This window comes from Lithobates pipiens, unplaced genomic scaffold (assembly GCF_037356315.1).
Source record: "Lithobates pipiens isolate NorthernLeopardFrog02 unplaced genomic scaffold, aLitPip1_a1.2 Scaffold_8, whole genome shotgun sequence".
Taxonomy (NCBI): Eukaryota; Metazoa; Chordata; class Amphibia; order Anura; family Ranidae; genus Lithobates; species Lithobates pipiens.
The window spans coordinates 202107829-202122319 of record NW_027507903.1 but is presented as its reverse complement, the minus strand read 5'-3'; the positions used below and the strand labels follow the sequence as shown (position 1 = coordinate 202122319).

Sequence of the window (14491 nt, the reverse complement as noted above, 5' to 3'; positions counted from 1 at the left end):
CACCCACATTTCCTGTGACTTCTCCTCTGTTTTAACTTCTATATATGTGCAGCATGGTCCTAGTGGCCTTGACCTGCCTTACTTTGGATTGAGAACTAATCAGAGCCCCCTTTTTACCTGAAGAAGCCCATTTGACTGAAATGCATTGGATTCTTGCCTGTGGATAATTGGCACCATAATGACAATGTGCGGTAGAGACATCATTGTTTGGAAATATATTTGATGGGGTTGATGTTCTGTAACATTTCTTATACTATGTGTGAAGATTTTTAAACACAGGATTCTTTTTCAACATATGTTCCTTGTTTTAGAGCGTTGCAATGTATCTATTTGAAAAGTGTTATTGGATTTGGAGAATTGGTATGTTTCGATGGTTTTGGCCCATAGGGATAATTTAAGATAAGGATGCAGAAATGAGAGACCATTCCTTGTCACTACATGGAGGAGTCAAATTAGGAATATTTTCCATTCTGACACCTCCAAGTCATGGACAGCAATAAAGACATTGTAAGGAGCTCTAACTCTTCCTTGCACTACTAAAAATTTAGATTTTATTTATGTCCCCGTTGGAGGGATTTCCTATCACTTTCTTTGCTGATAGAAAGTAAGGCCAGTCCTGCTCAATATGGACACTGGGCAATAAAATCCTGACAAAGTTTTAACCCCTTTGTGCTCTGTCTAGAACAATATATATTGTTTTATAAACATGGGCAATAGAGATTGTGACCAGTGTTGAGCTATAAGGTAAATTATATGTGCTTGGGTGAGCTTGAAATTGACTTGCCAATAGTCCAAAATGAAAAAATCTGGACTTGAGACTTTCCCAAAACTATGTATCATCAAGGTGTAACAGGGTGTTTATAGAGAATATGGTTATAAATTAGGTGGGTTTAAAACTAACAAGAGTTCTAGTTTTGGCTTGCATGATTACAGTATATGTGTCACAAAAACAGCATGATAACAGGCCTAATTCCATTAAAAAGGGTGTCCCATAGAGCCAGAACAGAGACCAGGAAGGCATATCTAAAAGCATCTTGTAGTTTTCATGCACATTATTTTAAATTTTATTTTTTGAAATAATCAAAGTACAACTGCTTTATGCAAATAGCCAAAACAAAAACAAGCAAAGTATATCTCATATACACTGTATTGCCAAAAATATTGAGATGCCTACCTTTACACACACATGAACTTTAATGCTATCCCAGTCTTAGTTTGTAGGGTTCAAATATCAGGCTGGCCCACCCTTTGCAACTATAACAGCTTCAACTCTTCTGGGAAGGCTGTCCACAAGGTTTAGGAGTGTGTCTATGGGAATGTTTGACCATTCTTCCAGAAGTGCATTTGTGAGGTCAGGCACTGATGTGGACGAAAAGACCTGGATCACAGTCTCTAAGCCACCCCAAAGATGTTCTATTTTGTTGAGGTCAGGACTCTGTCCAGGCCAGTCAGGTTCCTCCACCCCAAACATGCTCATCCATGTCTTAATGGACTTTGCTTTGTGCACTGGTGTGCTGTCATGTCGGAACAGGAAGGGTCACCCCAAACTGTTCCCACAAAATTGGAAGCATGAAACTGTCCAAAATATGCTGGTGCCTTAAGAGGGGCCAAGTCCAACCCTGAAAAACAACCCGACACCATAATCCTCCCTCCACAAAATGATTTGGACCAGTGCACAAATCAAGGTCAATAAAGACATGGATGAGTGATTTTGGGGGGGAGGAACTTGACTGACCTCAACCTGATAGAACACCTTTGGGTTGAATTAGAGCAGAGACTGCAAGCCAGGCCTTCTCATCCACACCTCACATATGCACTTCTGGAAGATGGTCAAACATTCCTAAACCTTGTGGACAGCCTTCCCAGAAGAGATGAAACTGTTCTAGTTGCAAAGGGTAGGCCAACTCAGTGTTGAACCCTACGGACTAAGACTGGGATGCCATTAAAGTTCATGTGCTTCTAAAGGCAAGCCTCCCAATACTTTTGGTAATATATTATTATTATTTAAGGTACTTATATAGCGCTGTCAATTTACGCAGTGCTTTATATATACATTGTACATTCACATCGGTCCCTATCCTCAAGGAGCTTACAATCTAAGGTCCCTAACTCACATTCACATACTAGGGCCAATTTAGACAGAAACCAATTAACCTACCAGCATGTCTTTGGAGTAGGGGAGGAAACCCATGCAGGCACAGGTAGAACATGCCAACTCCTATATATAGTGTATATGTATTATAATTTGAATTAAATATAGACTGAATTTAAACATATGGGATTGTTTCTAATATGCAGCAGAAAAAGCCTTTTACAAGGCATGGCATGTAAGCTGTCTTGTTCTGAAATGGCTTATAACAACACAAGATAAACAGGAGAAACAGTGGTAAAAAGAATAACAGAGTAGAGTTATGTTGAGGTGCCTATTTATGATAAAATCCATAAGCCAGTGTTTTTTGAACATTGTTTTGATACAATCTGAGAAAATTGTATTTTAGTTATGTCTTTTTATTGTGCAAGGACCTTTTATGTCACCTATGTGCTACTTTAGAGCACCCTTATTTACAGCAAGGGTAATGTCATTTGGATAAATCTAGTATAATCCTTCTATCCAGGATAGCAGTGTACCTAACACCACCCCATTTAAATGTCATATTATCAATTGTTTCTCATACTAGCATAGTATGGTAGCATAGTAACTTACACAATATTTAAAAGTGTGTGTATTTCTGTTATGTTTGTAGAAGAAGGTAAGTAGAAAAAAAACAGTCACAAAATCCAATACTCCCCACTGTCCTGATATGAAAACATTAGACACTCAAACAAGCAAACATCTTTAAGTTAAGAGTTATTTACTGAGGAGTGAGAACATTCAATACAATTGTTACTTTACTCCTAGAAAGATAAGTGTTTTCACTGCTCGATAAATCTACCTACACACAAACATGTTTGACAATGTATTTCTGCTGCTATATAAATACGGATGATTTCCATTTTCTCTGACTACAGAGGCAAGTAATAGTAGCCATGAGTCTCGTGTTGGTCTAGCAGAAGGTCTGGAATCACGAGAGAAGACAATTATACCACTTGTGATCGTGTCATCCTTGACCTTTATTTGTCTTGTGGTTCTTGTTGGTATTCTAATATACTGGCGGTAAGTATTCTGGTTTCTTACCTATGTATGTAAAAGCCTTGAATAAAAAGTGTAAATAAGTTGTAAACAATATTTTCTAAAGCATATACATACGCAATGCAAGCACATGAATAAAAATAAAAATGAGGTAGAAAACAAACTAAGCTTCAGGGAAGCAGCTAAATATAAAAATGAGCTTCATCTATGTTCAATGTCTTACTTGCTAAAGATTTGTAATTCTGTTTAACCAGTCACCCCTACCGGATAGTTGAGGAAAGTGAAAAATTAGCACTGGACTCGCTATGTTATTTTATTTGTACTGCTATCTTAAAACCCTACTAGAAAGGGCAGACAGGTTCTGAACTATTTGAGATCTGTCTGTAAACTACACTGCAGCTAAGCAATAGAGACAGCTCTAGACTCTGCCCCTCTCTATTATTGGACAAATAAGGGATAGCAGCACACTGATAAGATCTTGATTCTTCTTTCTCCTTCCATCAGGAAGCTACCAGGCTAAATGAACACAACTGCCTCAGAGTGCTGCCACTTCCTCTCCCTCACTAAGTCCTGGATACCAGGATTATGCCAAAGCATTTGACACAGTTCCTCACACATGGCTAATGTGTTAATTAAAGTCTACAAAATTGGAAAATTCAATTTGTAAATGGATAGACAAGACCATTTTGAGAGAGTAGTGAATAATGATTCATACTCTGAACGGTCTAAGGTTATTAGTGCTGTACCCCAAAGTTCAGTGTTGGGACCCTTACTTTTTAATATACTTATAAATGATTTAGGCTTTGGGATTAAAAGTACCATTTCATTGTTTGCAGATGACACCAAGCTATGCTGTAGAATTTTGTCCTTTCAGTATGTCTCCAACTTACAAGACACCCTCAATGCACTATTTAATCGGGCAACTATGTGGCAAATGAGGTTTAACCACTTCAGCCCTGGAAGATTTGGCTGCTCGATGACCAGGCCATTTTTTGCGATATGGCACTGTGACGCTTTAACTGACCATTGCAACATTGTACCCCAAAACAATAAGCTTTCTTTTGGTGGTATTTGATCATTTCTGTATTTTTTATTTTTTGCTCTATGAACAAGAGTGGGTATAAAAATCACAATAAGTGTATATTGATTGGTTTGCGCAAAAGCTATAGCATCTACAAAATAGGGGAAAGATTTATGGCATTTTTATTATCTTTTTTTAGTAGTGATGGCAGTGATCAGCATTTTTATCGGGACTGCGACATTATGGTGGACAGATCGGACACCTTTGACACATTTTTGGGACCATTGGCATTTATACAGCGATCAGTGATATAAAAATGCACTGATTACTGTGTAAATGTCACTGGCAGGGAAGGGGTTAACTGTGTTCCCTAGGGAGTGATTCTAACTGTGGAGGGAGGGGACTGACTGGATGAGGAGACTGATCGTTGTTCATACATAGCATGAACAACAGATTGCTCTCCCCACCCCTGACAGCACGGAGATCTGTCTGTTTACATTGATAGATCTCCATTCTGTCTGTGTGGAGTGATCGTGGGTGCCCGGTGGTCGCAATGACCCCACACATCAGCTCTGCCGTCGTGCTTCTAGTGCTGCGCACGCACCCCCTAGTGGTCAAAAGGTGAATCAACGTAAAGCTACATCTGTTCTCCCAGGGGAGCCAACCTGCCGCAGTACAACTATGGCGGCTGGTCGGGAAGGGGTTAATGTGGATAAATGTAAAGCTATGCACTTGGCTAAAAAGATGCATGCATTATATGTACTAGGGGGAGAACAGCTGGGGGAGTCAATGGTGGAAAATGATCTGGGTGTTCTGGTAGATCTTAGATGTAAAGGGTTTGTAAACCCTTGTTTAAAAAAAAAAAGTCATACTTACCTCCACTGTGCAGTTTGGTTTTCACAGAGTGACCCTGATCGTCCTCTTCTGGGGTCCCCCGGCGGTGCTGGTAGCTCCTCCCCGCAACAGATTTCCACATTGGAGAAGTGCTTTCCTTGGTGGACACCCGTGCGAGCGTGCTGACGAGTCCTGCTTCTGCGTGTATTCACGCCCCGGCGCCCGCGTCATTGGATTTGATTCACAGCAGCGGGAGCCAATGGCTAAACTGCTATCGATCTATCCAATCCAGAGCCGAGACAACGGGTAGAGAGGAAGAGCGCGTCTTAGCTGAGGGAACGAACAGGCTCAGGTGAGTAAAACGGGGGGGGGGGGCTAAGGGGGTTGGACAGTGTCAGAAGTTTTTTCACCTTAATGCATAGGATGCATTAAGGTGAAAACATGAGCGTTTACAACCCCTTTAAATTCCAAATCCAGATAAAAAAAAATTCCATGCAGTGGGGCTCAGGCCCACACTGCATGAGTTAACCGTTTTGTTTAGGAGTGAACACAGAGCCTATAAATGCCCAATCCTTAATTTCTCGGAAAATGGCCCTCCCCCACACCAAGTGGTGGACTGTTCCTCACTTCTTCACATCCAGAGCCAGTCTGTGGATGTGATGACGTCAGGAACAGTCAACTGCACAAGACCGCTAGATGGCTGGGTGGGGGGCAGGAACTGCATGGTCAGTTCTTGCGCTGGGAGGATCAGAGAATTAGGTGAGTATATCTTGGCTCTTTAATCCCCTAGACAAAAACGAGCAGGACAAAATTTGCCAGGGGGTTCAGCTTTAAGGGATAAATTCCCTTTTTACAACAAAAATAGCAAATGCAAATCTTTTTGCAGGTAATGTGTGCATTAATTTGTTTTTTACTCTGCAGTCTGTAAGCCATTGCATCTATGAAAAGCAGATCATTGGTGCAATGCCAGGATCCTGCAGACACTCGGTACAGCTGTCTGCCCATATCTTGTAGGGACATACAGTTATCGAATGGCAGGAAGAACAGAGACACTCCCCAGCACCCGCGCAGTTCATTGAGAACTACAAGCCATTAATCATGGAGGTTGAATTCTGTGACGTAGTGTGAAGTAATGTGGCCGTGTGGGTCGAGCCCACGCACTGCCACTCTGTTTTCAAATTCTGACAGTGGGTGCAAGAGAAGATCCCCTGCCCAGTGTCATGGGGAAGGGGGATCAGGGGGAGAGGAGACAGGAACTGGGACATGTTACATGCTCCACCCTAAATACAAGTTAAACATGTAACATGTTCCAAAGGTGAAATTATCCTTTAATAATAGCATGCAATGCCAAGCTGCAGTTTCTAAAGCTAGCAAAATACTTTCTTACATTAAAAGTGGTATAGACTCCAGAGAGAGAGATCATTTCGCCCCTACACAAATCAATAGTCCTAATCAATAGTCCTAATCAAGTCCTAGATAATAGTAAGTAGAATATGCAGTTCATTTTTGGGCACCAGTTCACATAAAGGACATTGGAGAACTGGAGAAAGTTCAGAGAACAGCAACCAAACTGATAAGAGGCATGGAGAAGCTGAGCTATGAGGAAAGAGTATCTGAACAAAATGTATTCTCTCTTAAGAGGAGGAGATTGAAGCCGGATTCACATATGAGCACATAGCGGCTCACTGCAGGAGACCGGGCGTCCTCGTCCACCGTTTTTGGGTCCGATTTGAGCCAAAATTTTTGCCTGAATTCGGACCTGAAAGGGACCGAAAGATGGACCTGAAAGGGACCAAAAGACTCACAGCGCTCCTGTGCAAATCACACCGGAGCCGCTGTGGAGATATGTGGACCGGCTCCATAGAGAGATGGTCACGATCTCCTGCTGTTTGAATTGGATGTGGGGAAACTTACATCCAATTCGCTCTAGTATGAACACAGCCTAAAGAGAGATATGATCAACATGTCATTACAGAGGACAAGGGGCACTTTTTACATCTGAAGGAAAAAAAGATTTACCCTTCATATAAAGAACAGCTTTGTCACATTAAGAGCTGTGAAAATATACAATGGACTCCCTCAAGAATGAGTTCTGACCAGCTCAGTAGATTGTTTTAAAAAAGAGGTGGATGCATTCCTAAATGTACAAATTATCACTGGATACAAATTTTTAGAGATAATGCCAGGGGTAATGAATGCAGGGAATATCCCATTGCCTCTTAGCCCTTGTACACATGGTCGGACATTCCGACAGAAAATGTCCGATAGGACCGTGTTGTCGGATAATCCGACAGTGTGTGGGCTCCATCGGACTGTTTCTGTCGGAATATCCGACCGACAAAGTTTTAGAGCTGGTCTATAAAATTTTCCCACAACATGGTCCAATGGGACTTTGTCCCATCGTTTGTAGAGAATTCCGATCGGACAAAGTGCCACGCATGCTCAGATCAAATTCCTAGACTAAAGTTATTGGCTACTAGCCTGAATGTAGTCCCGTCATAACGAAATAACGTCATCCCGTTCTGAATGATCGGATTTTCCGACAACTTTGTCCGACCATGTGTATGCAACACAAATTCCGATGGATTTTGTTGTCGGAATGTCCGATCGTGTGTACAAGGGCTTAGGGGATCAGGAAGGATTTCTTTATTACCCACCGGAGAGATTTCGATCATGCTTTTATTTTATTTTTTTATTTTTTTGCATTAACACAGCTTCTTCCATTAGAAAGGCAGCAGAAAATGCTAAATTAAAGCAGTACTTGCACTAAAACAATTCAAGATGTGCTGCTGTTTTATAATGCTAGAGTCCAACAAAAAAAACAAAACAAGTTTATTAGCATTTTTCTTTTTTGCTTCTGGTCCAGCCAAGCAGAAAATGATATCATATGGTGTTTATAACAATGAAAAACTCTACATTGTTGGTGGTCCTTGATGTGAGCATAGTCTATGCAGACACTTCGAATTTTCACTCATGCATCATCAGTCTCAATTACACTTGTCTGTTTGATATATGCAGATTTGGTAATATTTTACATTATTGATTGATGGGCACTACTGTATATCTGTGTGTTTCCAGCAATCAGCACTTTCATCATTTTAATCAAGTGATAATTAGTAATTCACACTTAACACATAAGCCTGATGTTGTTCACCTCTTATATGAAACAGATGGAAATACCTGCCTACAAGAATCACAAAACCAGATGTTGTACATTGAGTTTATATAGTTGCATCCTAATTGACAGGGATTATGTACATAGCTTCATCCGTGAGTAGCACATGGAATGATGTTTAATCTATAATGGCAGTTATCAAACTATTTCATCCTTTTCTTGGGTATTCAGGAAATGAAGAGAGAAGGAAAATGTTTATGTTATGATTACACTAGTAATATGGATGTTTTGATCAAGGAAACAATTAAGTTAAACAGGAGAGCAGTTTATTATCTAAAAAAGAAAATGTAAAATAAATGTTTGTTTTTTTTCATACCCCACATTTTTTTCATAATGTCACATTCACAAAATATTCATTGTGCATTTGCTGCACATTCATTAGCAAATATTTTATACAATTTACATAGCACATTTTCTAAGAAGGGTCAAGTGCAAATTCACTAAATCAACGTACATTTGCAAAAAGTTACAATAACCACACATTGACTAAAAATCTTTACTTACACTGCGTACACCAGTCTGATGTAGAAAATCATTATTTGTATGAGATTACAATTATTCCCTATGGAGACACACTTAGACCCATTGGGATTTATATACTAATGGCAGATAGGCTTTTCGATTTGAATGGGAAGTTTCCTACAGCTTAGTGAATGTGGTGAAAATACACTTTGCAAAGAATACTCAATCACTTGCAGGTAAAATAATAAAAACAGTAGTTTGGCTGATGTGGATGATGGAAATAAACAGAGATTCACCTCAATCACTAAGCTAAGAGAAAATTCTCTTGCAAAGTGAACAGCTTTTTTTTTGCATTTATTTAATCTCCCCCATTGTTAACAGTTGTTCCTGTGTTATTATATCTTTAGTCCTGTTTTCAAAAAAGTGCTATCAGAGCATATCAGGGAAGCAGACTGGTATACTGATTGCAAGTTGGTAGTGAGTATTAGGTCTATTGCCATGCGCCACCACCCCAAATTTGCTTCAGCATTAGAAACGTCTACTAAAGGGGGGGGGGGGGGGGCAAATAACTGGAGCTGGACACTGATGTGTTTCAGGCTTCCTGACAACCCAATGCCCAAGCGTAGGTGTCTGCACAAGAGTTTATGTGCAAAGTACCCATCACTTCCTGAAGGTTAAGTAGATTTTCAACCTTTTTTTGGTGAACTGGCAAAGGGGCTTTAGCTGGAGAAGAGTTTTAGGAGGGAATGAACATTGAGGAAGTGAATCCTGGGACTCCCTTCCAAAACTACTGATTGTAAAGCCCTATTTTCTAGTATGGCAAATGTAACTGGTAAATCTTCTGCCATAATAATTTTAATACCTGAAATAATGTTAGTGTCAGTAATTTGAACAGGAAGCCCTAGAGCAGTGATGGCGAACCTTGGCACCCCAGATGTTTTGGAACTACATTTCCCATGATGCTCCACTACACTGCAGAGTGCAAGAGCATCTTGGGGAAATGTAGTTCCAAAACATCTGGGGTGCCAAGGTTTGCCATCACTGCCCTAGAGGTAAAAAAATTATATAAATTATTTGTGCACTAATATCAATACTCAATAAATACTTGTGCCATAAAAATCAGTAATTATGTGAATAAATTGATAAAAAAATAACCGTACATGTGAATAAATGAATTAAATGTGAATTAAAAATAAATGAATTCTAAATAAATAAATACACCTTGTACATAAATAAATAAATATAAATATAAATTGATATTTCTTAATTAATGCCTTCCGTGCATATAAAAAACTCCTCCTGATGGAATAAATAGATCCAGAATCTGATCACGTACAGCTCCTGTATCTACACTTTAATCAGAACACTCCCATGCGGTGATATCCACAAAATTAAGATATGATATCCGTGTTCTGTTTAAAGTGTACATACAGGAGCTGTATGTGATCAGATTCTGGATCCATATATTCCATTAGGAGGAGGTTTTTATATGCACGGAAGGCATTAATTAAGAAATATCAATTTATATTTATATTTATTTATTTATGTACAAGGTGTATTTATTTATGGAGAATTAATTTATTTTTAATTCACATTTAATTCATTTATTCACATATACGGTTATTTTTTTATCGAGTTATTCACATAATTACTGATTTTTATGGCGCAAGTATTGAGTATTGATATTAGCGCACTAATAATTTATATAGTTTTTTACATTTGTACGAGTGAGGGATCACTGACATTTTGGTGCAGCTTTTATTATTATTTGTATTAATTTTTTGAGTATTTTTTACCACACCAGCGCTTGAGTATTTTGCACTTTAGTAAGCCCTAGAGGTAATTTCCTCACCGTTCCATGTTCCAAGCAATTCTTCATTCCGCAGGCTAAGGGTGAGCAGTGAGGAAGTTTTGCCTTTACAGATTGCAGCCAGAGTGACTAAAGATGAGACCTGGAACAGAACTAGGGGTTCATTGAATGTATTTGTTATATTTAGAACATTCAACTTTATACTTGTGGTTTTTTTTTTGTTTACTCTTTATCAAAAACCCTTTTGCCAGTTCAGTAGGCCACTTCCATACGATAAAGCTTGTAAGTTTACGTATAGCCAAATCGTTTTTTTTATTCACTTTTGTGTAAACTGCGGAAGTGATAAAACCCTAAAAGGCTTTTATTACCATCAGGGTTCCTGCCAGGTTTACTTTCTTAGTTTTTTTTTTCTGGTGACCATTGTAAAAAGGGACAGAAATTGATGAGAAATCTAAGATTGTATAGTTCTCATTAGAACATTTTCTGGTTGTTCTGGTGACAACAGCCTAAGGGGCATTTGCCCTTACTTTGAAGAGATTTTATTCTCTTCCTGTAAAGTCTATAGGACAGGAAGTGGAAGGAAATTTCCCCAGTGGGGCACAGACAACATAATTGAATACAAGCTAAAAAAGTAAGGTACTATTTATCAACAGTTCACTTTAAATACATGTTTTACATCATAGATAGAATCAATGGGCTTGATTTACTGCCTTTGAGCTCCAGCTGCCTGAGAGTCTAAGCTGTATTAACTCTCAATTTCTAGCTCAATGGTTCTTATTTTTTGCTACTTCCTAGAGCATGTTCACATTGTACAACACAGAGATACCCATTGGACCGTTTCTGGGTTGTAGCTTATTTTGAGCAATTCATTTTACCCCAGTAAATCCCACAGCCCGGCTTCACATATCTATTGTCGTGGCTTTAATTAGCAATGTGAATGATGGTCACCAAATAGAGTATAGTATAAAAGATAATAATGACCTGAAGTTATGCATTCATTAATGCCATCAGTAGATTGATATAAAGATACAAACTGTTTTTTTTTTGTTCACAGCAAAAACCTAATAAAAAAAAAAGATTATGGCTAAACCCTAATTTTCATATTACATATGATACATACAATACATATATATAATTGTGTACAATTATTAGAATGTCAACCTAAATACATATTGTATATTCTTACATTACGTACTATGTGCAATACTATGTACAGCTTGGGGTGAAAAGGACACAGTCTAGCCATTTTATTCTGCCAGCGATTGCTGTTTTTTTTCTTAAAACAGGTAATCTAGACGTACGATCTCCAGTGACAGTGCAGTGCACAGACAGGTGTAGCCTACCTCTCTTTCTGAAACCACCTTCTCTGTCAGACATCACAAAAGTTAGGGTAGAATTTAACAATTCTTGCTTTCACGGTGATAGCAGAATACTGTGGAAGGCAGATATTTTAGAAGACTGCATGTAGAGAGTTTTTTATTAAAATATTATTCTTTATATTTTAGTCGTTAAAACTATGTTCATATCAAGCCCAATTATTCACATTGGAATGCCAGTACATGATTGGAGGACAATGTTAAACATGCTTTCAATGCATGGCTGAAAAAAAATATTTATTCCTATGTTTATTAAATCATGTAAAAGCTGAGAAGCCACATTGATGGAAGATCCCCTTTAAAAAAGTGTATCCAAATAGACTAAAGAGATAAAATAATTTTTACAAAGTTTTAATATAATCATAAAGCTGAATTATTTATTCTAATATTTTATAATTTTCTTAGGCTAAGAGATGTGTCATAAGAATAAGGTAAAAACGTATTAGAGTAATTCCATCATTATTATTTAGTAATCTGAGCTATTATTGTAATTTAAAAAGCTATCTATAATAATTTTGTATTACTTTAGGGATCATTTATAAATAGGAAAACTCATTTTGCATGTCAGCTTACTAGTAAAAGTGTATTCAGAACTTAGTGCGGTTCTTCTGATTTTATTGTAGCCTACACAGCATTTATATAACAAAGTGCTTATAATATTTCAGGAAATGCTTTCAGACTGCCCACTTTTACTTGGAGGATAGCACATCACCACGGGTCATTTCCAGCCCTCCAGCTCCAGTATTTCCTGTTTCAGGTAAGAGTTCTGATATAGCGTACTACTTCGGTTTTCTTGTGCAAAACTGTATATTGCTTTGTGTTGATTTTCTAAATGTATATAAGCTGAAGAGGGGTAGGGGATTTTGGGTATAGCATGACCACTTGCATATCTCCTAAATCGAGGACAGGTAGCAAGAGGGCTGTCAGCATAGCTAGTACACTACTACCAGTGCTGATAATAGAAATTGAAGACAAGAGCAGTAGCTAGGCCTTGGAATTATTTAAACCGTGGCTTCTATTGCAAAAAAAAATCTTAGCTGTCTTGTCTGTTTTTAGCTGAGGAAACGGCTAAAGAAAGTCTGTGTGAAGCATATACAGTTACTTTTAAAGTGTAGTATGAATGAGCAGAAGCTTTGATAGCAATAAATCCACACTCTGAGAAAAGTTAGAGCAAGGCAGGGTTGTGACTATCAACACCTACACCACAATCCCACAGACTCCTCTTCTGTATCTACAGTCATCTCTTATTGATTGGAGACTCTACAGGGGATTAGGATTGTCCTGAACTGTAACAACCCCTTAATAATACAGTCTGGATCTGTATTATCTTTACATGTACACAGGTTTTCTATTTACAGATTATTTTGGCTTCAACAACTTCCATAGTGGAGCTCCTCCTCCCATCCCAAGTCTCGGACTCCTATGACTATAGTACACTGCTGCCTTAGATGCAGTATATAGTATTTATACATACAGTATCTCATGAAAGTGAGTACACCCCTCACATTTTTGTAAATATTTTATTATATCTTTTCATGTGGCAACACTTTTTACACTTTGCTACAATGTAAATTAGTGAGTGTACAGTTGTATAACAGTGTACATTTTCTGTCCCCTCAAAATAACTCAACGTGCAGCCATTAATGTCTAAACTGCTGGCAACATAAGTGAGCACACCCCTATGTGAAAATGTCCAAATTGGGCCCAATTAGCCATTTTCCCTCCCCTCTCATACTGGTCACTGGAAGTTCAACATGGCACCTCAAGGCAAAGAATTCTCTGAGGATCTGAACAAGAAGAATTGTTGCTCTACATAAAGAAGGCCTAGGCTATAGGAAGATTGCCGAGACCCTGAAACTGAGCTGCAGCACGGTGGCCAAGACCATTCAGTGGTTTAACAGGACAGGTTCCACTCAGAACAGACCTCGCCATGGTCTACCAAAGAGGTTGAGTGCACATGTTCAGCATCATATCCAGAGGTTGTCCTTGGGAAATAGATGGATGAGTGCTGCCAGCATTGCTGCAGAGGTTGAAGGGGTGGGGGGTCAGCCTGTCAGTGCTCAGACTATACAGCAGACACTGCATCAAATTGGTCTGCATGGCTGTCATTCCAGAAGGAAGCCTCTTCTAAATATGATGCACAAGAAAGCCTGCAGTTTGCTGAAGACAACCAGACTAAGGACATGGATTATTGGAACCATGTCCTGTGGTCTGATGAGACCAAGATTAATTTATTTGGTTCAGTTGGTGTCAAGCATGTGTGGCAGTAACCAGGTGAGAAGTTCAAAGACAAGTGTGTCTTGCCTACAGTCAAGCATGGTGGTGGGTGTGTCAGGGAACCATGAATGCCAACATGTACCTCCCTTTGGAGACTGGGCCACAGGGCAGTATTCCAGCATGATAACAACCCCAAACACACCTCCAAGACGGCCACTGCCTTGCTAAAGAAGCTAAAGGGTAATGGTGATGGACTGGCCAAGCATGTCTCCAGACCTAAACCCTATTGAGCATCTGTGAGGCACCCTCAAACAGAAGGTGGCAGAGCGCAAGGTCTCTAATATCCACCAGCTCCATGATGTCATCATGGAGGAGTGAAAGAGGATTTCAGTGGCAATCTGTGAAGCTCTGGTGAACTGCATGCCCAAGAGGGTTAAGGCAGTGCTGGAAAAGAATTGTTGGCCAC

At 39.1% G+C, this 14491-nt stretch overlaps 1 protein-coding gene across 7 annotated transcripts in view; it reads left to right on the top strand.

The window, feature by feature from the left end:
* Nucleotides 1-14491, top strand: part of PTPRZ1 (protein tyrosine phosphatase receptor type Z1) — a 332340-nt gene that overhangs the window by 254134 nt on the left and 63715 nt on the right. For all 7 annotated transcript variants that reach the window (XM_077472626.1, XM_077472627.1, XM_077472625.1 and 4 more), the window contains 2 exons: nucleotides 3010-3154; nucleotides 12474-12565. In XM_077472626.1, the coding sequence (XP_077328752.1) occupies nucleotides 3010-3154; nucleotides 12474-12565 (237 nt within the window). The remainder of the gene's footprint in view (nucleotides 1-3009; nucleotides 3155-12473; nucleotides 12566-14491) is intronic.